Raw genomic sequence first — 24,175 nt, 5'->3', positions numbered from 1 at the left:
GCTGGCTCTAGGGACAGTCTTTCTCTCTCCAGTCACACTCCTACCTGCTCCAGCAACCGGCACCAAGCCATGAACCAGCTCCTGCTTCTGGATGACACAGGACAGCTGGAAAAAACTCATAGCTTCTCACTGACCTGGCCAGAACTGACCCTCAGTGCTGCAAGACTGTCTTCCTTCTCATTCGGCCTTGACCCTCAGATCTCTGGACCCTTGCTGTCCCACAGCTTATACTACTCTCAAGGGCAAACTTATCAAATTAGCCTTGTTCTGCAGTGGAGAAGAGTCCTATGGCCCGAGACCATATTTACCTTTTTGTAAGTCCCTCACCAACTCACTGGTGTAAAAATACTCAGAACAAATAGAAAATTTGGAATTCTCAAGATTTTTGGGCATAGTATTTACTATATTAGATACTAGAGGTAAACACACAAAATGGTAGATGTCACTGTTGGGTTCAATTTTTTTTACAGTCTGGGAGCACTGCTCGTTATTTTAAATGTTTGGCTCTGCATTACATATGGCAATAAGGCCAGGGTACCGAACTGTGAAATCCACAGAGAACCCAAAAATAGTCTTGACCAAAGGACGAGCCCCTTCCCATCAAAAAAATTTCTTTTAGAAGTAACAAGTAATCAACCTCTCTCCAGAATAGATTTTCTCTTTCATATTCTTTGTCTACCAGCAGACTGAGATGCCACAAGCCCCAGGACTCCACATAAAGGTTCTATTATAATCTCTGTGTTGAATACAATGCAGGCATCAACTATTTCTCACATGAGAAAACGCAGACCCACTTGGGTCATGGGGCTTGCCTCAGCGGAGCCAGGGTGAGGACCCAGCTCTCCTAAACTTTAAAGAAAGGTGCATATTGTTGCAACTCATACTTAAATTTTTATTAAGATTTATTTAGAGCCTCTCTTTTGGTTTTTCCATTTTCTCCAATGTTCCAGCACTAACTATTATACTTGAAATTTGGCTCAAATAAGCCCAAATAATACCACTGCCACCCTAAGGCCCTATATTGGCTCTCACAGCCATAAAACATTAAAATACTTATTTTGTTGTTGTTGCTGAAAAAGAGAAGTTATGAAGAAGAGGAGAACTTTGGAGCCTGAGAAGAAGACGCCAGGGAGGGCTCTGCTTCTAACAGCTCTCTGGCCTGGCTTTCCTCTGGCATCAGTTGGAATGTTTTTCCATTTCACTCTATTAAACTAATTGAATAGAACCACTTAGAGAATTCTATAGGTAAATGAGCCTCCTCTTTTAAAAATGAAAATGCCCTAGGGAGGTTGGAGTTCTGAGGCATTCACACATTAGGGAGATTGAACTCCATCAGCTTTACAGGAATCGCCTGGCTTCCCAGAGGGCTGTAGAAGTAGTCAAGAACAGTCTGATGTAAACAGAAAGGAAAGGCTTCCCTGCGGATGGTTGGAGCCATCGTCCTCGGTATGAGGTCAGCCCTCTTCCTGATTCCATTCTGGTCGCCTCAAATCAAGGAAGTGACCTGACCCGGGATGAATCCCAGAAGAACCCTCGGTATTTACTTTAGGGACTCGTCCTTCCTCAGCTGCAGTGCTTCCTTCTGTGTTTTTTCCTGAACGCCAAACAATCGTGCGTGGGAACAGAAGTTCAATGACCGCACGCACAGTGGTTCCCCAAGAGCAAAACAGCCCAGATAAAAACAACTGCTCCCTGAAGAGTTGGGAATCGAAATGAGTGGAAGAGACTGTGTTTGCACACAGTTTACTCTTCTCTGCTCGGTACAAATGTCAGGGCAAAACACAGCTAGAAGCAAGAAGGGACCTTTCTATCTCCTCCCACCAAAACAAAAATCAGACAAACTGTTCACAGAACTATAGGGAATGCGGAGCCAAGCTTTCCCTAATCCATGAATGGTTTAGATTTCTGTACTCTTATTTTTGCATCAAAGCTTAATTTCAAATTATATAAAGTGACTTCATGTGTATTAAGCCCAGTTGATGTGGCAGAAGTAATTGAGAGCATAATGTCTACTTTTACTCAATAGTTTTAATAATTTTTCTTCAAAAGTAAAATAAATTCAAGTAGTACAAGTTAAACTTTTTACTATCCTATTTTTCTACAAAGAAGCATTCAAACATATACAAACATAGGCAAGAGATTCCAAAAAACAGATTTAAAGCTAAAGGCCAATTCTTTGTTCCTATCTAGAGATAGCAGTCCCCAACAAATCTAGGCCACAGCCTAATATCTTCCTGAAATAGTGCCTAGTATCAATGGAACAAACCAGAAAAAACATAAAAAGAAATAGATCCTCAAAAATCAAGGTCAAGCTGACATTTAAAGCTTACTGTGTATAAGCAATATGATTTTAATGTTCCAAAGAGTTTGAGGCAAATATATAAGAGAAAAAATATATGTATATACATACGTGTGTGCATATATGTATCTATAATATATGTGTGCATATGTATATAAAATTTTATTTATATATAGCACATATGTGTGTACATACATGTGTGAGTATAGTATGTGTATAGTATATATACACACACACACATACTATACACACACAACATATATACACATATACATAAATTTTATTTATTTGAGTAAGGATTTAAGTTTCTAAAGGCATCCTGTTACTAAGCTTTTGGATGTTACACTTTGGCACAAATTTGGGACTAATCTGTCTTTGAATGTTGAGATAATACCAAAAGAACACTTTGGGATCTCTCATAGCTAAAAATCCTATCCGGAAGGGAAAGTAAATGGGAAGGTCATGGCAGGCAGAGAACACCAAAACGAGAAGTGAGCCTGCATGTCCGAGTGTGCAGCACGCGCCCTGTCCTTGGTGGATGACCGCTTTTTATAGGTTGCATACAGTATCGTGTGTGTTGCTTGTGAAAAGGTTGGACCGGAACTCCTCTTCAGTTACCCCAGCCTCACACCCCTCACACGCGGAATTGCCAGTGGGAGCTCTGCCTTGACTCTACTGGTGTCCCCCTAAGCCTTGTTCCTGCCTTCCATCAAAACCAAGGCTCGCCTCCTTCATGAAGGAGACCCCACCAACTTCTCCCCCGACTTCAGCCACCGTTCCCAAATCCTCTCTCCTATGAGCCTAGACCAACACCCCCAAGCCAGAGATCCCAAAGTTCACTTGTGAGTTCATAAACTGGTTCTTTGGAACTTAAAATTCATTTTCTTATAAAAACAACATTATAACTTGGGGTCAGAATCCTTATTTGACCCACAATATTGCTAAACTGAACTACAATACATTTAAATAAAAAGTAGAAGGGGAAGGAAAAAAATGATCATGGGGCTGGCCCCGTGGCATAGTGGTTAAGTTTGGCGTGTTCCGCTTTGGTGGCAGGGTTTGTGGGTTCGGATCCCCAGCATGAATCTATAGCACTTGTCAGCCACGCTGTGTCACCAACCCACATATAAAGTAGAAGAAGACTGGCACACATATTAGCTCAGGGCTAATCTTCCTCAAGAAAAAAAAATTATCTGGGCCAGTCCTGTGGCCGAGTGGTTAAGTTCATGCACCCCACTTCAGCAGCCCAGGGTTTCACGGGTTCAGATCCTGAGCACGGACATAGCACTGCTCATCAAGCCATGCTGAGGTGGCATTCCACATGCCACAACTAGAAGGACCCACAACTAAAAATATACCACTATGTACTAGGGGGCTTTGTGGAGAAAAAGGAAAAAATAAAATCTTTAAAAAAAAAGAAAAGAAAAAAAATTATTATATAACTTTCTCAAAATGACATTAGAATCGCTATATTTATATATTATTTATATTTATATATTGACTTGGGAACCTCTCCACCCCACATAACACAATTTTTTTTTACCAGATAAGATGGTCCACAGCCCACTGTGAGAATGGAACAGTAACATATGATCACATTCTGTCTGCTTGCAAGAGGGAACTAGGGTAAAATGGCAGGGGTAGGGGCATCTACACACAGACTAGTGAGAGGTAGAAGAAATGAAACGGCTACAGCCTCTGTCTTGTGCCGTATCCTTGGAACTAAGACTATGTGGCAATTTGTCCAAAAGAACAGAGTTGCAATAGCAGGAAGACATTTCGGGGCAGATAGAGAGGGAAAGAGCAAGAGATAAACAGAGTGGTTTGAGGAGCCCTTTTCCCTTACTAGGTGTCCACCCAAGGGGAGCATCCTTCTGAACCATTCTAAGCTGCCTGTTTATATGGTGGACATCTGGGCCACAAAGCGGGCCTACATTTAGTTCTAACAGTTCTAGTTTTCCACTCCAAAAGCTGAGGAAACATGAAAGCATTAAAAGCTGAGGTTGAAATGTTTAAAGCAATTGGCATGGTTTTTTCTTATGAAGCTGAAGGAGCAGAGGACACATACCAGAGAAATTAACAACAACCTTAACAAAAGCCAGGTTTTATTCACTTCCCAAACCATTATTCATCATTAAGAGATTTGTCTCTGGGGATCTTCTGGGGAGCTCCGTGGTCTGTCTGGGTTTATTTCAGTCCCCTAGCTCCTTCAGTATCTTCGGTAATATTGGAGACAACCAGTAATTTACTAAAACTGGAAAAACTAAATAAGTTTTATTCTCTCCCACTAAAGCACCTGAGAGTAGGAATACTCCTCTGCCCTGGGACTCCACATTTGCGCCATTTTAATTTACTCGTCAGCATAACCAGTGAGCTTTTTTATTGCTACATTTTTCTTCACATAGACACCATAAATGCTGCTCTAGGCACTCACGCATATTCTTCTCCACTGACAAACCCTTGGTATCACATCCTGCTGTCCTTTCAAAATTGTAAGCTGATTAATTATGCCTTCGGGGTTACCTTCCACTCAGAACAAAAGGAAAAGTACTTACTCCCTTGAGAGCACGCCATTGGCCAGGATTCCTTCATATCGACTCAGCCCTTTGCGCTGATGCACGCTGATCTGACCACCCAGTTCATCTGCAATTATTCCGGCATGGATGGCAGCTTTGCACAATAAAGAGGTCTGAAACACAGCAACATCATCAATCATAGCTTACTCAAGAACACATTTAAAATACAGTGGGAGTTTTCCATTTTGTTATAACTTGTGGTCAGGATCCCTATTTGACCCATGACATTGCTAAACTATGATTCATTTAAATAAGAAGCAGAAGGGGAGAGAAAAAAATTATTGTATAACTATCTCAAAATGACATCAGTGTCCATATTTATGCTGCCTAACTTGGGAACCTATCCACTAGGAAGGTAAGTAGGTAATTTACAGTAGTGGTGGCCCCCCAGTGAATAACACCTCCCATGGCCATGCCTGGTATAGTCACCTCCCACACTGACTCTGCACTGGGCCATGGAGCTTGCTTTGTTCTGCTGCAGATAACGTGCCTAGCCAACTGCCATACACATCAGTGAGCCCACCTCAGACCCTCCAGCCCCAGATGACCCACCACATGACTGCAGCCACAGGCGTGATTCCAGGCAAGGGGAGCTTAAGAACCGACCAACTGCTGACTACAAATTCATCAGCAAATAAAATGGCTGTTACTTTCGGTCACTCAGTTTTGGGGTGACTTGTTAAGCAGAAATAGATAACTGATCAGTTTCTTACATTTGGTTTCCCAGATACAAATCCTAAGGATCATTTGAGAAAGTGAATCTTTCATACCACAGCTTCAACATACAATTAATTTAGACATTTAACAAGACATCAAAAACAAAATGGTAATGTTTGCCACAGAACATGACATGGAACAGCAAACTTCATGAAGTTCTTAGAGCGATGATGAGCAACCCAGGGCCCACAGCCTACATCTCATTTCCTGAATCTCCTCTGAGACAGTCAAACAGCTGGCACCTTTCAGCCCTCCAAGGCTGCAGGTTGGTGTGACAAACCAAGCAGGAGCACCTGACTAGGTCTAATTAGCAAGTATCTCTGTGATTGGAATTGGCCCATTGGAGAGTGGGGCTGGAAAAAGGACTAGAACTTTCCCACGGGGTGCCCAGGCTCGGAGGTCTCCGTGAGCACAGTACACAGGTGGGAGGGTAATTAGGCAGCCAGCCCAGGACTGAGGGGCTGAGAAGCATCATTTTCTAAACAATGCCCCACTTCTCCATGACGGTTAATGCCAAAAAGAGAAAAGCAGCTCATGAAATTGTGTCTCAATAACTGGACTTGGGAGTTTGTCTTTGTGTTACTGACAATGTTATTTACCTTATTTTCAAAGGAAAATTCTCATAGATTTAAGCTACAATATTGGGACGACCAATGAAACAATCCATATTTTGTAATTAACGTTGCTGTAATAAAATTGAGAAGTTTCGTGATCTTCAATTTAGATTCACATTTCCCAAACTAGATTAGATTTGGCAAAGTGAGTGAGTTTTGCAATGACTACTATCATAGCCAAAAGAAGGGGGCGATTTCCTGACAGAGAAGAAATATGAGACTGCTGAAATACAGATGCAGATACTACCCGTCTTTATTTTGGGGGAAAAAGGAAGAAGAAAATTAGGGGCCAGCCTGGTGGCACAGTGGTTAAGTTTGAGCGTTCTGCTTCAGCGGCCTGGGGTTCCCTGGTTCGGATCCCAGGCACAGACCTACGCACCGCTTATCAAGCCATGCTGTGGGAGGGGTCCCACATGTAAAATAGAGGAAAATTGGCACGGAAGTTAGCTCAGGGCCAATCTTCCTCAGCAAAAAGGGGAGGAATGGTGGTGGATGTTAGCTCAAGGCTAATCTTCCTCAAAAAAAAAAAAAAAAAGGAAAAGAAAATTAGAACAGAAAAAGAATGTGCTCTTTAAACCAAACAGGCAGCTTGCATTTTTATTTTTTTTTTCCTGAACTTTCTTTTCTTAAAAAGCTTTCTCATCCCTGTTTTAGACTCTTGGGGTGCAAAATGGAGCAGCCAATTGTAATGGTAGAGTCCAGAATGTAAACTCAGCAATTTAGCTCATCATCCTGTCTCTGCCTCTACCTCCACTGGGTGTGCTTAAGTCATTTCATTGCTCTGGACCCGGCTTCCCAATTCATCTGTACAATGAAAAGTCTGAGCTGGATGATGTCTAGTCTCTTTTCTAACGAGTCTGTCACCCTGTGATTGTAAAGGGCAGTCTGTGTACCTATTACAGGGTCCATGCAGGCCTGCCTCTCTCTCTTAGCCCCAGGATGAAAAGCAAATTGGTCCAGTGGTCTGCTGGGCAGCTATTCCTATGGTCCTGGGATCATCTGTCTTCCTTGGAATTGGTCTGGGAATGGGATGGCCTTCATCCCGGGAGCCCTGCCCTGTGGAGAGCTCTCACTAGACTCGGCATGTTCCAGGGCTCCTTGTTACCAGAAGACAAGTTCACAGGTCAACAAGCAATGGGACCTACCAGCCAGCAAATATTCTCCTATCCCACAGAACACAGTATTGAGGAACTCAGTGGTATATACACTTTTTATGGAATTTATTTCATTGCAGCTCACATTTTTCCATAATATTAAGTGCAGGCCATAGGATACAACTCCAAGAGAATAACCACCAGATCTGGCTCCCATATTATTATGGTAAAATTGTCAGCCCTTCTAGGATTATTTCCTTAAAAAAAAAAATCACTTCGCCACCCACCAACTTAAGTACAATTGATGTTTACTTAAGTTGGGACTTTTTTGGTATCGGTTTACAAAATTTGCATTCATTGAACCCAATTAAAAAAAAAATCCCCTTTTGAACAGTGAATTTATACTTTGATTTTCTGGCTATTTTTGAAGTCTAAACTTCACTGAATGTAAATATAGGAAGGCCACATCACTGGCCTATGTTAATTAGTGAATTGCTTTAAACAAACTCAAACAAAATAATTTAAATGTAATTCTTCAGGAAAGGGAATGCAACAGACAGCTGAGGAGAATACCTGGATGGCTCACAAAATTACAGGTTGACGGCACTAAACATTTCTAAAGTTCACTAAGCCACAAAATGCAGCCACACAGATCAGCCTGAGGTAAGACCAAAACAACTTTCAAAGCAACTAGCAAATCATGCCAGAATTGGAGCATTTTTCTTAAATCTTTTTTAGGAAAAATCAACTTGCACTAAAAAGTATTGACATAGTGTTAAAAGGAAATTTTAATAAAAAAGAACAGCCGGGCATCGCTTAACGACAAGGATACATTCTGAGAAATGCATTGTTGGGGGTTTCGTCGTGGTGCGAAGATCACAGAGTGTACTTACACAAACCTAGATGGTAGTACCCACTGTACACCTAGACTATATGGTACTAATCTTATGGGACCCCTGTTGTATATGCCATCTGTCATTGACCAACAAGTCGTTATGCAACACATGACTGTAAATGTTTTAGAGTGCATTTAATAAGACCTGAATAAAGCACATGTTTAAAATGTTAGTGGAATGATGGTAAAATGTTGAATTATAAAACTATATTCTTCATTCTACCTAGGAATTGTTTCTATGTTGCTACAGTCTTTATAATTACCATATTGATAACATTTTCTTTACAAAAGTAATACATATCCATTACAGAAATGTTGGAAAATATGAAAAAAATAAAATCACTCATATCGCCATTACCCAGAATCCTTCACTGTTATAAGGTAATTCCCTCTGCCTTTTTGGGGTTGTGTACAATAGGCCTGGTTTCTCCCCTTGTCCTCCTAAGCTGGAGGCACACTATATGTACTGTCTTTTTTTTATCTTACAATACCTCTTCAACATTTTTTGGGAATGGAGAGTTACTGAAATGAGTTAATTAAGCGATATCTTTCACTTAAAAGCAGATGGTACAGGCAGCAGGCTTGGGAGAAGATGCCGAGAGAAAAACGGTGCCGGAGGTTTTTTATTTCTGGTTCCCAGGTGAGGCAGATCTTGAAGAGAGGCCCATCCCACTTACCTGGCATGGTAAGCATGCACAAATATGGATGCCTTAATACATCAGTCAAGCAGACGGAACCATGGACCCTTAGGAATTCAAAAAGATCTTTAAAGTTCTCCACTTCCTGACAAACCCTCCCTTTCTCCACCCCACAGCACCTTCCCACACATGCACAGGCCATCTCTGACAAATGGTTGTGACATCTGCACTGAACACTTCCAGTAACCAGGGGCTCACTGTTTGCAGAGACATCCTATCCCACTGTGCACTCTTCAGTAGTCCTTCAATGCAGCTAAAACTGGCCTCCCTACACCTTTCATCTGCTGATCCTACTTCTGCCTTTTGGAACAACAGAGAATGAACCCATTCCTTTTCTATTATTGCTCTCTAAGACAACATTATTTCTTCCCTGACAGAGAGCACCGTTCCTTCAACAGCTTCTCTAGTAACGTGTTTTACAGATCCTGTCATCCTGAGGTACAGGATATGCTTTGGTTTTGCAAAGACGCTTCCAGAAAAGACTTGCTAGACCTGAACATACTTCCAACCACGAAGGCACCATGGAGGACAGACTTTAAGATAAGCCTCCTGATATCTGCCTCCGGGTACTCCCCGCTGTGTAATCCCTTTGGGTGTGGGGAGGAGCTGTGGCTTTCTTCTAACCAACAGAATACACAGACGTGATGGGATGCCACTCCCATGATAACGTTATGCAAGACTGTAACGTTTCTTGCTAGGAGACTCCCTTGTTAGGCAACTCTTTCTTGCTAGCTTAGAAGAAGCAAGCAGTGACATGGAGAAGACCCACATGGAAAGGAGCTGAGGGCAGCCTCCCGCCAAAATCCAGGAAAAACTGAGGCCCTCAGTCCAGCAATCCATGACTAACTGACTGCTGCCAACATCATGTGAGCTTAGAAACAAATTCTTCCCCAATTGAGCCTCAGACGAGACAACACCCCAGCTGACACTTTGGACGCACCCTCGTGAGACCTTGAAGCAGAGAACTTAGCTAAGCCATGCCAAAACTCCCGAGGCTCAGAACATGAGACATAACACATGGTTGTTCTAAGCCTCTAAGTTTGTGGTAACATTGTCATGTAACAATACATATGTAACACACCCGCAATATCGACATGCACAAAAAAGGCACTAATCAGACTTCTTTGAAGAGATTGGTTTTCAAAATACAAAATTTCCCTCCAGATAAAAATCATTCTAAAAGCAAACGGTGTAAAACCAGTCCGTGAGTCAAAGAGGAAACCTGTTGGCCAGCACTTGCAGATGGTGTACTCAGATCTACGGCGCAGGAAACCATTTACCTGATACATTGAAACAGACAGCTCTGTCAAGAGGAGCCAAGATAAACAACTAAAGTAAGAAGAGACGATGCTATTTCTCTTCTTGTACATAATTCTTAAGTTTCTTGCATGGGACAGGAAAATAATAAAAAGTTTTTATTGCTGGGGGAGAAACTATACTTCAACTTTTTATTTCTCTTAGTTCATTTCCTAAAGTCATTTAGGGATAGCCTGTGCCAAGTATATTTTCAAACTGAGGGAGTATAAATCATTTTAAATTCAAACAATTTATAGGCCAAATGAATATCCTGTGTCAATCTTCTAAATAAAGACAATGCATGAAAAAGGAAACAGAGCAAAATAACAAAATCTGCTGCTTTCAGAATCAAGTTGCACTAAAAGCAAAAATTAAAGCCAAGTTTTTTTCTCCATGCTAAAGATGAATTATCAATCTCCTAGAACATGTAGGTTTTCCCCGTTAAGGAAGACACATGTCAATAACTCTTAGAAACTAAGTCCCATCACTACACAGATTTTCACTTTGCTAATAACTTAAGCCAATTCCCATAAACTGTAAACCCAACTATTTTAAGTAACAATGTAAACTTTAGAAAATCAGATATCAGATTTCCAGAATAGAAATCCGTAAATAGTAAGAAATGAAGGACTGTGTATCTGCAGACAGGGCATACACTTCAGAAAAATGACTTCTTGTGAATTTGTTTTTCTCCGCAAACAAGGTATATAACCCAGAGCGTCTTGTTAGGCTTAAGAAATTGAGGTGCAAGGAGGGAGGGGAATAACATATAAGAGTAGGGCAGATGGCTTCACTGGCCCCAGACACAATGTCACTATTCTGTGACGTGAATGCTCATGTCCTTGGCTATATTACATGAACCAATTAGAGCATTAAAATAAAAATATAAATTATAACAAAAAGGACGACCTCTTAAAAAAAAGGGATGGAATTATACTTAGGTGTTGAAAAGGATTTTGTTTACTGTTTCATTTACAGTCAGCTTAACTGGAAATGCTAAAAATAGGAATGAATGCATGAGTAATTTTGATTTTTATACTTATTATTTCATTTATTTATTCCCAGATAAGAGAGAATCGTGCATCTAGCTACAGAGTTTTTTATACCTTATTTGACTATACTTTGTAATGCATTTAGGCAGAGCCATAAGCACTTACTCTTTTTAATTTCCTTCCTGCCATAAAATTTACCTTCAATTACTTACATCTCTATATCCATCCACCACATTCCCAGAAATGTCTCCTGCTATGTCTCTACAACCAGCTGGGCAGAATTTGCTGGAAAAAGAAAATAAAGAATTTACATTTTATTAAATTACACTTCAATTAAAAAGTATTAAATTATACTTAAAATTATTTTCCCTCCTCCATAGAACATGAGGGAGGGAATAGCTTGCTTAACGACAAATCAGAAACTTCATTTGTGAAAATATAGATTAATCTAAAATGTAGTAATCTGAAGGCAAGTTTCACATAGTAATTATTTCTTTTATATAAGGATTCATTATAAACTCTATCAAACAATGAGCTAACGCACCTTAATTGATTCTAAGATGTCCAAGAAATATTTTTAAGAAAAAACGAAAGTTTCTAAACACTATATATAGCATTATCTTGTTTTATTAAAAGATATGTTTAAAATATATAAAATAACAACTTATGTTTTCTATGGATAAAAAGAAGGAAGAACAGCTCTGGATTTTCTCCAAGAATAGAATTTTGAGGAACTTTCACTTTCTGTCTTAACTGTAATATCTCGATTCACTCTATTAGTACTACCCAATAGGAATGTAATGGAAGCCACAAATGTAAATTTAAATGTTCTAGTAGCTATATTAAAACAGTAAAAAGAAACAGGAAAAACTAATATTAATAATATATTCTATTTAATCCAAAATATTCAAATTGTATTATTTCCATAAGTAATAAACAGAAAAAATTATCAATGAGATGTTTCCAGTCTTTTCCCTTTTGTACTCAGTCTTCAAAATCTGCAGTATATTTTATACTTACAGCACATCTCAATTTGGACTAGCCATATTTTAAGTACTTAATAGCCACACATGGCTAATAACAAACAGTGATGGTCTACCTTCATTATAAATTACTTTTGTAATCAGAAAAAAAGGTGTATATATATTTTCCAGTTTTACTGAGGTATAATCGACAAGTAAAATTGTAAGATATTGAAAGTGTTCATTGTGATGATTTGATATATGTTGCCCATCTAGTTAATTGACACATCCATTATCCTAAATATTTTTACATATCAAAATATGTATTTATATACACTTATACACTTATATAAATACATACACATATTTATATAAATTTATACATATTTTTTGGTGAGAAAATTTAACTTCTACTCTCTTAGCAAATTTCATTATAGTGCTATCAGCTATAGTCATTACGTTACACACTAGATCCTCAGACCTCATTCATCTTATAGCTGAAAGTTTGTACCCTTTTACCAACCTCTCCCTATTTCCCCTACCCCTCACCCTCTGGCAACTACTTTTCTACTTTCTGTTTCTGTGAGTTTGACTTTAAAAGGTGTATTTTAAAATTAGGATTCCATGTACTTAACAGTTATTCTTCAAGCAAACTTCCAGAATCATGTCATGGCAATATGGTATGGTTGAAGGAGCTTAGAGCAGAGTGACCCAGGCACTGGAACTATCTAGTTAGCTGTACGACCCTGAATATTGCATATAATCCCCCTTAAATTCAGTTTCCTCATCTGTAGTGCCTTAAAGCGTCAACATATCAATAGATTTTCAGGGACAGCTCTATGTCTATGAAAAACATGCAAAAGGAAAGTCAAACTATTCTAAGAACATTGACAACTTTGAAGAGGAATGCCACATGCCCTTCTCTCTATATATACCACATTGCAGTAATATTTACTTGGTTTGTTTAAAAAGAATTCACCAGCCCAAACTGAATCCGAAACAGCTGTTGCTTTTATTTCATTTCCTCTGTTTCCTCCTGCTAACTTAGCAAATTAGATGTGTAACACCATCTAATTATCAAAACTACCCAAATAAATGCTTCATAATTCTTTCCCATTGACATTCTGGAGGCCAGCATTGCAGCAACAATCAAGGAAACAAGAAATAAAAATAACCAGGAATCTACTACATATTTATAATTCCTTATCCTAACCCTTAGAGCCAGAAGTATGTCAGAATCTAGAATTTTTTGGATTTTAGAAAAGTAAAACAGTGCCAACAACATATATGATATAAGATCCCAATGAAGTCTGCACATATTAATCAAAAACATTAATATCTCTGAATCACATGAATAATCACATTAAGGCAAATACATGAAGACTAAATAGACTGGTTAATTTAGTCCAATTTTGCTGTCAAACGAATCTAAGGTCACATTAATCAGGTATTGCCACCAAATGAGTTACAAAAACCTTTTGACTTTTAAAGCTTTCTACATTTTGCAATCACAGATGAAGGACTGCAGACTGTGCTGGTCATCATACCTCATCTTTAACTAAACACTACAGACCGGCGGGGCTACAGCTTAGATGATCCGGCACCATAACATCGCCCTGTAGGCCTGAGTATGTTCCTTTCTTTAGGAGGATAGGAGTGACCATTGATGCCCAGAGGCCCTATGACCACTGGGAATATATATATGGCTAGAGAGATCTCGGAGAATGTCGGTACATGTCTACATTGGATGAATGGCAACTTTACAGAACAACATTTAATTATTGATCATTTTCGTTTTTTCTCTACTGAACTTAATAGTAGTTAACACTAGAGTTGATTCCACACATACAATAATCTCATTTATTAGAATGTCTGAGATGGTTAGGATCATGGACACTTGAACCTGATTCTGTGGGTATACTTGTTAAGTGTGTAGCCCTGGGCAAGTTACTTAATTGCTCTGTGCCTTTGTTTCAGGGTATAACAGAACCTACCTTGCAGGCACATTGGAACATTCACATGAGTCACTTCCATGCGAAGTCCAGAGAGCTGTACCTGGCCCTGAGAAAGCATTCTAGGGAGTGAGAGTTGTTAGTGTTGCTGCTGACAATGATCTCTAGACCAGTGGTTCCCAACTGGGGGTGAATTTTGCCCACCAGGAGGCATTTGGCAAAGTCTGGAGACATTTTTGGTTATCACAACTGGCACACAGTGGGCAGAGGCCAAGGATACTGCTGGACATCCAACAAAGCACAGAACAGCTCTTCGCAACAAAGAACAGCCAACCCCAAATCTCAGTAGTGCCAGGGTTGAGAAATCCTGCGGTAGACTCTTTGCCTTCACAGACGAGGAAACGTATATCAAAGAGATTAAGTAATTTTTCCAGTTAAAGTAAAGCCGGGATGAGAAATTTCATCTCTTACTCTCAGGAGGTTTCTCTTTTGTGGGAAAGACAAAATGAACCTCCTCCGAAAGTGAAAGAATTAGAAAAGTTGCTCCTAAATGCCGGCCCAGTGAAAAATGCACCCTAGACTCCTTTATGGCTCATTGGTACTGGAGTAGGCCACAGGGCTCAGCAAACTGTGGCTCATGGGCCAAATTCAGCCGGCTTGCTTATTGTTGTAAATAAAGTTTTATCAGAACACAGCCACGTTCATTTGTTTACATACAGTCTGGCTGCTTTTGCATTACAGCAGCAACAGAAACTGTATGAGTCAATGTCAAAGAGACTGCATGGCCGACAAAACCTAAAATATTTACTATCTGGCCCTTGACAGAAAAAGTTTGTTGACCTCTGCTGTATAAGAAACCATTTCAAATATTCCTCGTTAGTTACAACACAGACGATTTTTTAAAAAAATTGAGTACAAATAAGGTATTTTATCTGATTTAATGTCAAGGAAAACAAAATTTTCAGCAATATATGACTGCAGCATGGCTAGGACACCTATATTTACCTGTATTCTGTCTTCATGTAATGGTTAGCTCGTTCCAAACATGTTATTAAATCTGTCATAAATAAAGATAATTGCAATTAGCAAACTGAATGGAAGTCAGGACATTCATGCTTGAAAGACTTCTTTTTTTTTTAAAAAAAGACAATTTTTAAAAAGCATTTATTCATTATCTAGTATCTGAATTCTCCTGTTTAAACATAAATCAAAACTGAGAACATTGTCCCCAGGATTTAATCAGTTCCCTTCATTTCTCTTTTCTACCACCAATGATAATTTTCAGTGGTTATCCAGTGAATAATAACAGAATCTATTTCCAAGAGAAAAAGCAACACTGGTTAGTTACTATCCACTACATACCTACAAGGATCATGTGTATAACCTCCCTTGGCAGGAGGAAAACAATTTCAAAAGCCCAATGTGGTTCATAGAGAAGGCTGAAGAACATTTTAACTTAACAGTTTAACTAGTGGCATCTGGGTGACCACAGAACCAAGTGTTTACTGAGAACAAAAATAGCCTGTCAACTCTGATCAATGAGGACCAGGGAGTACACTCTTCTTTTTGGTGAGGAAGATTGGCCCTGAGCTAACATCTGTTGCCAATCTTCCTCTTTTTGCTTAAGGAAGACTGTCGCTGAGCCAACATCTGTGAAATTTCCCTCTGTTTTCTATGTGGGATGCTGCCACAGTATGGCTTGTTGAGTGGTGCATAGGTCCGTGCCTGGGATCCAAACTGGCAAACCCCAGGCCACCAAAGTGGAGCATGCAAACTTAACTACTATGCCACCAGGCCAGCCCCAAGGAGTACACTCTTTGAACTAAAACTCACCAATGGAGACACTAAGATACTATGGATTTTGATGCATTTAGGCCAACCTAGTACAGTTTCCAAAATATACCACACTTGCTGAAAAAATTCTTTCCTTCCTTAATCATTCAATAGTTCTCAGGGAGCAATATATGGTGAACACTGGCCATGCTGGGGCCTGGTGAGACCGGTCAGATCCAATTGGCTGAGAGGGAGATGAATGGTGCATCCCCTTCCCAGAGTATCTCTGCCAGACGGGACTAAGAGCAGAAACTTTGGGCACCTCTGTGCCCCTGGGCAGACATGGAGTGGGCTGCATGGTAATTACTCTGGAGCACAAGAGGCCTGGAGGCCATGCTTTCCTCTCTCATCAGTGTTCCTATTCCCCTTCTCTCCCACTCATGTGTCAGCTAGATGGTTAGGGCACTCTGATACTCACATGCTTCCTGTGCTGGTGCACTGGTGTGTATATATGGGGGTGGGGGTGGGGGGGGGTCACTCGTTAAAAGACTTGTCCTTTGAGTTAAGAAAAGGGAAGGGGGAGGGCTCCAGAGAATAGCCAGACCTTAGAAGGGTCAGGAGGGTAGCCCCAAAGATGTGCCATTCCAGGATTCTAGGAAAATGAGACTGACCCTCTCCCACATGAGTCAGCTGATCAATCTCATGTGTACTATAAAAGAATTCAGTTCAGACCTAACTACTAACAAAGACATTGCTCTCTTCCCTCACATCTTAATTCTGTATGTGAGGTCACGATTCTATCCAGAGATGGTGAGTAGCGAGAAATTCTACGACAGACAAAGGTTTACAGATTTATGTTGATCCGTCTCCTATACCTGGATGGTCGCTGCTGGCATAGGTCAGCAAAAAACCCCGCCCAGAAATGTGGGATCCACTCTCAAAGCGAACAGTTACTTCACTTGTGTTCAGCAACAGTTCCTTGGGAACAGTCATACTTCCACAATACGGACCTAGAAACAAAGCACACTTGTGGCACATGTTAAAATTTAGACCAGCGCAAAGAATCAGTATATGGCATTTTCTTCCTTAAAGGTCAAATTTACCAGACAACACTTAATGTAAGATTCTAATCTTTACTCAACTGAAATTTAGCTTAATACCAAGACTGATGCTTAGTGACTGAATGTGAATTCAATTCAATAGATAAGCCAAGGGGGGAAGTAGCTAACTCTAGATAAGCAATGGGTTGGAACTAGTTCATTGTGAACAACCCAAGAGATAGGTTTTGGTTTTTGTAAAAAGAAGACTAACAAACAGAGGTAAAAACCATTAGGCAGTAAAGAAAACATTATCACAAAGGTGATATTCTAGGGGCCTCCTAAATTTGCTTAAAGTACAGTCTAAATGTTTATGTCCCTCCAAAATTCACATGTTGGAATCCTAATGCCCGATGTGATGGTGGGGCCTTTGGGAGGTTATTAGGACATGAGAGAGGAGCCCTCCTGAATGAGATTAGTGCCTTTATAAAGGAGGTCCCAGAGAGCTTGCTTGCTCCTTCCTCCAGGCGAAGACACAGCGAGAAGGCTACGAAAGTGGGCTCTCACCAATGGCTACACCGAATCTGTCAGCGCCACGATCTTGGACTTCCTAGCCTCCAGACTGTGAGAAATAAATGTCTGTAGTTTATAAGCTATCCAGCCTGTGGTATTTTGTTATAACAGCCTGAACAGACTAAGACAGGTAGTCAGGAAAGTGTTATGAGTAATATTCTAGGGGCCTCCTACATTTGCTCAAAGAAACTCACAAATTCCATTTTTTCTGAGGTTCCAAACTTAAAAGACTGTCTAACGCACGGTAAAAATCTTATTCCCATGCAGCTTATTTATTTCTCTCTCTTACAGTAACTTCTGGTTAACCCATATAATTTATTTTGATTTGTACAATGAGGTTTATAAAAAAGCAGAATAATTTCTAAAGGCTTTTAGAATAGCATAGCATAAATTATGCAGTTAAGGGTATAGCATATTGTTTCTAGAATAAGTTGCTTGAAAAGCAATAGGAAGATCACTGAACTTTCAATAGACAAAATTAGATTTGGAGCTAAAAAAAAAAAGGCCTTCCGAAGACTACTCAAATCAAAATTTAGTTTGTAAATGGTCATGTACTCGAGACATAATAATTTCTATGAAAAAAAGGGTTAGCAAGCAAATTTTGAAGAGAGGTATTCTTCATCAACTTCTCCCCAAATAAAACAGTATGGAAAGAGTCAACAGCATCAACAATGACAACATCAGGTTAAGAGAGGAAGAAGGGAAGAAAAAGGCCACTCTAATTCAATGCCCATAAAACTGGGTTACATTAGCCAAAACCAACAGAGACCAAACTGCTGAATGACTCAGAGGATCATGAACCCAACTAATAAGCATTCCTCTCCCCACATAACGGACCGGATTTCCCTTTGGTCCTGTCTAGGTCTCACATTCTGAATATGTAATAGAATAAAAGAGAAATGCTGTGTGCCTACCCTCATGCCCCAAATCTCTGTTGTTCCCTATTACTAAGTTATGGCGAAACTCAAATAAACAAGATCACTTTCCTCTTTAGAAATACTCACCATATATAATTACTTACATGAGTTAATTCTTGCAAATTACATAGAATAGTATCTAGCATATAATGTGCTATATAAGTACTTATTAAATAAATAAATGAATCTATTAAAAAACAAACAAATAATGTATGCTTTCCTTTTAGACTGTGTTCCATGGGGTCAGGAACTTTTCTATCCATCACTTTATCTCCAGCAGCTTGTACAATATCTGGCATGTGGCAGCCTTCCAAATATTGTTTGAACTGAAATGAAGTTATATGTTCTTGTATTTGAAAAAGTCAGTTTTTAAAAGCTATCCCTGATTATAAAGATACATAAAAATATTCAACCCTGTCATTTAAAAATATCATGAAGTCAGGAAGAGAAGAATGGACAAGCAAGAAAGGAAAGAAAATAATTGGTGTAATGGATATACGGATTTTTATGATCTTTAATAGTGCTCACAAGCATGGTAGATAGGAAATTTATACTAAATCCATTTTTGTATACTAAAGTACAATAAGAACCACTTTTGCAAAATTAAAGTGAGTCAGATTACTATGCTTGACTTTTGCAACTTATTCTGTTTCTTTTACATGTTTGAAAGTGCTTTGTTCTTTGCACAGATAAGAAGTGAAGATACTTGCTTTGCAAACCCGAGAATAAACATGAAATAACTAGTTCCATGTTGCTATTAATAAATTAGAATGTTTTTCTACCCACATTTACCTCTATCAAGAGGAAATAACATAGATACTCCTCTCCAAATGGTCATGACAATACTAATCTCTCTTTAAATTTCTATAGCATTCCAGCTAGTTCTAACAAAAATGGTTGAGCTAAGCAAGTCTAAATCGACTATCAGTGAGAACTTGTTTGCAAGGTATTTTTTAAAAGATTTTATGGAACAGTTGAAAGGAAAAGTTGCAAAATTGTATATTTTTTATACAAATAGATAAGAGTGCACACCATCACACTGTTTTTCTGCAATACATATGATTTCCTAGACCCAAAACATGTAAATATAGTAAAACACTAATTTGGTTGCATCCTCCCAAAGTCATGATAGGCATGTAAATATTTCTGGGAAAAGTTCAAAGAAAGAAAACGTAAACACACACTCCTCTAATCCTCCTTACCCCACAGGTACCAAGCTCTCTTATATTCTTATTGATGTGCCGCAAAAATGTAACTAAACCCTGAAGGGGATAGAATATACCATCTCTATATAAATGCCAGCATTAAAAGTTATTTTGTTCATCATCGCACAACCATCACAATAACAAGAGGGAGCTTCAGTCGAGGGTGGGGGATGGAAGTTGAGGATTGGCTGCTGTACTGCCTGGGGCAAAACATCCAAAAAAAAAACGGCCTGTCTGAAGGTCTGACAGATAAAGATTCCTTTTCACAGACTGGAAGTTAATAACTGCATTCCTAGAGTTAAAAGGGAAAAGAGATGAAACAGAAAAAATGTGACTGGCAGTGAGAGGGAAAAATAATTAATGGGAAACCACTGAAGGATCCTACAAGTCTGTCTGTCCTAAGCAATGTTCTATTTACAGCCAGACTCCCTTGAGGATGATATCTTTTCCTAAGAAAGCATTTCTCCACCCACATCTACCCCAACAATAAATTTCACCGTTAGTACTCTCCATCCTGACTTTTCAAAAGGGTCCACACCTGTATTTAAACATTCACAGAGACAGTTTTGTTGGAAACCCAAATGGAAGCTTGCCGACTTCTAACTTGACCACGGTTATATTCTCCATCCTGGCCAGTGTCCCTGGATTGCTAAACCGGCCTCGATTTTCAGTCACCCTGGACCCTCAACCCTACTTAAGAGGGTCTGAAGAACTTGAGCAGACCTAAAAATAGGACTCACAGCTCTGCGTGGACGCAAACCTGTGGGTTGCTGTAGATACTCAGTAAGTTTTCTTGTTTAACCTGAGGAGGACTCAGAGGTCCAGAGGATTTGTGAGCTTGTTTTTTTTTTTTTTTTTTTTTAAGATTTTATTTTTTCCTTTTTCTCCCCAAAGCCCCCCGGTACATAGTTGTATATTCTTCGTTGTGGGTTCCTCTAGTTGTGGCATGTGGGACGCTGCCTCAGCGTGGTCTGATGAGTAGTGCCATGTCCGCGCCCAGGATTCGAACCGAGGAAACACTGGGCCGCCTGCAGCGGAGCGCGCGAACTTAACCACTCGGCCACGGGGCCAGCCCCTTGTGAGCTTGTTTTACAGAAGAAAGAGAATGCCTTCGGGGAGGTTGCAATCACGGGATGGCCAGCCCCCAGCCGCCCTCCCACTTCCCTTAGCTCCATAAACGCCCCTGCTTTCTTCTCTTGTTAAGGCAAATTTGAGAGAACCCATCCTCCTGCCTTCTCCTTTTGGCCAATTTGAATAAAACCTTTCTCCACGTCCAAGCACCTAGGGCTCAGTGATTGGTCTACTTTGCATTGGGCACACGAACTTGAGATTAAGAGGTTCAGTATCAGATGTGTGCTTCACAACCGGCAGTGCTGCGTGTTTCATAGCACTTGGACTTCCCATCCAACTCCTATCTTCCCTCACCTCTATCTTTGTCTGTGAGGCAGGTTCCATCTTACTTTGCAGTCGCAAATTCCCATCAGACTGAGGCACGGCAGAAAGGCTGTTCATCAAGTAGGCAGAAAAATCAGGAAAAATAAATATTTCTATCTTTTGTGTACATAATTGGTAGCCCTAGATTGTGGGAAAGGTTATCAGTGATACCAAATGGAATGGCATTGTGGCATTTGGCACCAGACACGAGGCCAAGCCCGAGTAGATAATGGACTGATTCCTTGGACCATCAGGAACTGCAGGAGCTGCCTTTTTTGAGTGACTCTCAACATATCCCCTGTTTGGGGCTACTGTCCCATGAGCAGCTGAGAGGGGAAACCGTTTATCTTTCTATGTTTGAATAAAAGAAAACTGTCCTACAAAGAAGAATGAATGGTCTGCCCAGAGCCAAGCCCGGAATCCTCTTAATTCTGTGGTAATCTGACAATTTGTGCAGCAATTTATAGTACTGCTCCATTCTCCATGGACTGTCTGCCTCAGTCTCTGGACTTACTATTATAAGGCAATGATAGTTTGGTTAATAACTGTTACAAGTCATTTCAGGCGGTTCTGTGCTTTTGATCTTGAAACTGACGAAACTAAATTATTGCTTCATCTGTGAAAGGGATGTATTTAGAAAATGATATGCATGCTGTTAAAAAAACAAAGAAACCCCTCCCCCTCCATAACCACACTCTCAGTGGTGAAAAACACTGCGATCAAATAAAAACCTAACTCCTGAGAGATTTGTCCTAAATCAAATTGAACAACAACAAAAGTCTCCTAAAAACCTTCATTAACCTTATGAACACCTTCATACACATTTAATTTTGCATGACAGATAAGAAGATGCTGGTGAGCCTCCGTGACCTTCCCTGGGAGTGCCACTGGCAGAGCCAGCTGCACAGCACACTACCAGCTGCCAGGAAAGTGGTACCCAGCGCGGCCAGCATCTGTGTTCAGAGACGTGCTGATGAAACAATCTCCAGAAATGCTGAAGCGGCAAACGCCATTCGACTTGTGTCCATTTCCATTTGTTTTTCCAGTGCAGTCAAATGGCAGGGTTTGTCCTTGCTTGCTAATTGCAATAGGGTCATTGTACAAAATTACAGAATTTTTCAGGGCCATTTTCTTTGAAAAGGAAGGAAATTAGCATAAAAAAGGGATATTCCTGGACTGGGCCATTAAAACCATAGTCACGTAAGAATGTAAGTGGTATCCCTGGAGAGTTTCGGTCTCTGGTTCCCAGACAAAAATCAGTGACAGATGATAAATGAACCAGGCGGATTCCTAGACAAAGGTGCGCCTTTCCTTGGGGCTATGGGACCAAGTCAAGAAGAAACCCACCTAGGCCATTACTTTTCACCCAACAAAAGATGGCAATTACTGACAGTAAATCAAAGTGTGTCTCCAGGGAAGTATTTAGGGAAAAGGAGGAGGCCAATAGCTTTTTCTCCTTGAAGCTTATGGTTATGTTAATGAGACACCTAGTGTGGAACATTCTGGCGGGTACAAATTTACAAGTCTAAGGTTCTTTCTAAATTCTATCTTGGCATAAAAGGCAAAACAAAACAAAAAGCAGTCCTCCTCAAGAATTTCCACAAAAGTAGCCCCAATCATAGAGGAGAATGTGCTTCTAGGTCTTTGAGGCCCAAAACAACCCTCCACAAACTGGAAATTTCTTTGAATGCTTTTGTTTTATTTTTAAAAGTCATAAGAATTTTGCATTCTCCATAATATTTTTGTGAGATATAAACCATTTGCAAAATAGATGCTGCCAATCTTACGTTTTTCCCTATGTGGGCTTTTTAAAAAAAATCAACAAACAAGGCTAATGATTAGATCTTACTGCAGTATTCCAGATGTGTATCATTCTAAAAAATTATCACAGAAATCTTGTTGCAATTATGAGCCAAAACACTTAGTATTATTTCCTATTTTTCCCATTCCTCTTGTTCCAAGTGTAGGGGAGGAAGACATTTCCTCTTCCCAAATGTGGGTCCATCTGGCCAGAGAACGAATTAAATTCACATGAGACAGAATAGCAAGAGAAAATTAAACAAAGCTTTATGAGGAACTATGGCCCAGGGCCTTTATTCCAGAAGGAAGAAAGGGCACCGAAGAAGTGGGGTGCACAGAGTGGTTATATACCCCCAAACAGTGTGTTTCACATGTGATTGAAATGTCCCTCCCACAATAGTCACAAGATTGCCCTGTCGGCACAGTGCTTGATGGACACAGCAGGTAGTGGTCTGCTGTCTCGATGGGCGTAGCAGGAGCCAAGTCGATTGTCTGGAGCTGGGCCGTCACAGGTGAGTGCAGCAATCAGTTCCTATCCTAAGGAAAGATGCTTAATCCTTAAGAAATGCCAACGTTGGGAGGGGGAGGGAAGTCAGTTACAGGAGGTTACCAGACTAGCACAATAAAATGCAGATTTAAGTCCTTGCCTTTGGTATTGATTAAGAGTTTCTAGAGAGAAGGTCATCTCCTTTCTTATTCCTGGTACAGAGAGGGAGGCACCTTTTACAGCTAGAGATTTACCTTACAAATGGAAATGTGTCCCAACAAGGGCAAGTTCCATTCCTCAGAGCCTTCTTCCCTGTCCCAGTTTATCGAAAGCAATCAGCCCCAAATAATCCCGATGCCAAAGAGACATATCCTGGGGTGGCCAATTCCAGGTCCCCACACAAGCGTAATACAAATATCAACAGTTGACTTCACATCGTTGTACTTCTACATCACTGACAATGGTTAAAAAAATATCGAGGGTGGAGGTGGAGGTACAGGAAATGGAAGCGAACAATTCTTGAACTTCCTGGTTTTCCTATTGTGCAAATCACTTAGCAGAACACCACTAATTTAACTGACTAGAATTAGATTCCTGTAGTAAACCAGGTTCTTTCTATCACTGACCACAATGCCTCCTTAAGCAGTTTGACTAATAAGCATTTTTTAAATTTCAAATTAGTACTAGTCCTCTGTACGTGAGTGATTTCTCAGAACTCCATTTTATTCTCAGGATACCCCTATGGGGAGGCCTGGAGAAGTTTCCATTTCTTCCAGCAAATGCAAACAAAAACTATAGCTCAGGTCTTCTTTATGCACAAGCCATGGGATCAGATGGCTTTTGTCACACAGAAA

The 24,175-nt window shown here is 40.1% G+C and overlaps 1 protein-coding gene across 1 annotated transcript in view; it reads right to left on the bottom strand.

Annotated features, from left to right (window-relative positions):
* DCBLD1 (discoidin, CUB and LCCL domain containing 1) overlaps positions 1 to 24,175 on the bottom strand; it is a 63,428-nt gene that overhangs the window by 11,243 nt on the left and 28,010 nt on the right. Inside the window, exons 3-6 of the mRNA XM_023650974.2 lie at positions 16,744 to 16,878; positions 15,101 to 15,152; positions 11,394 to 11,466; positions 4,855 to 4,988 (exon numbers count right to left, since the gene is read on the bottom strand). Coding sequence (XP_023506742.2) covers positions 4,855 to 4,988; positions 11,394 to 11,466; positions 15,101 to 15,152; positions 16,744 to 16,878 — 394 coding nt within the window. The remainder of the gene's footprint in view (positions 1 to 4,854; positions 4,989 to 11,393; positions 11,467 to 15,100; positions 15,153 to 16,743; positions 16,879 to 24,175) is intronic.

This window comes from Equus caballus, chromosome 10, assembly GCF_041296265.1.
Source record: "Equus caballus isolate H_3958 breed thoroughbred chromosome 10, TB-T2T, whole genome shotgun sequence".
Lineage (NCBI taxonomy): Eukaryota > Metazoa > Chordata > Mammalia > Perissodactyla > Equidae > Equus > Equus caballus.
This window is presented reverse-complemented; position numbering and strand designations above follow the sequence as displayed.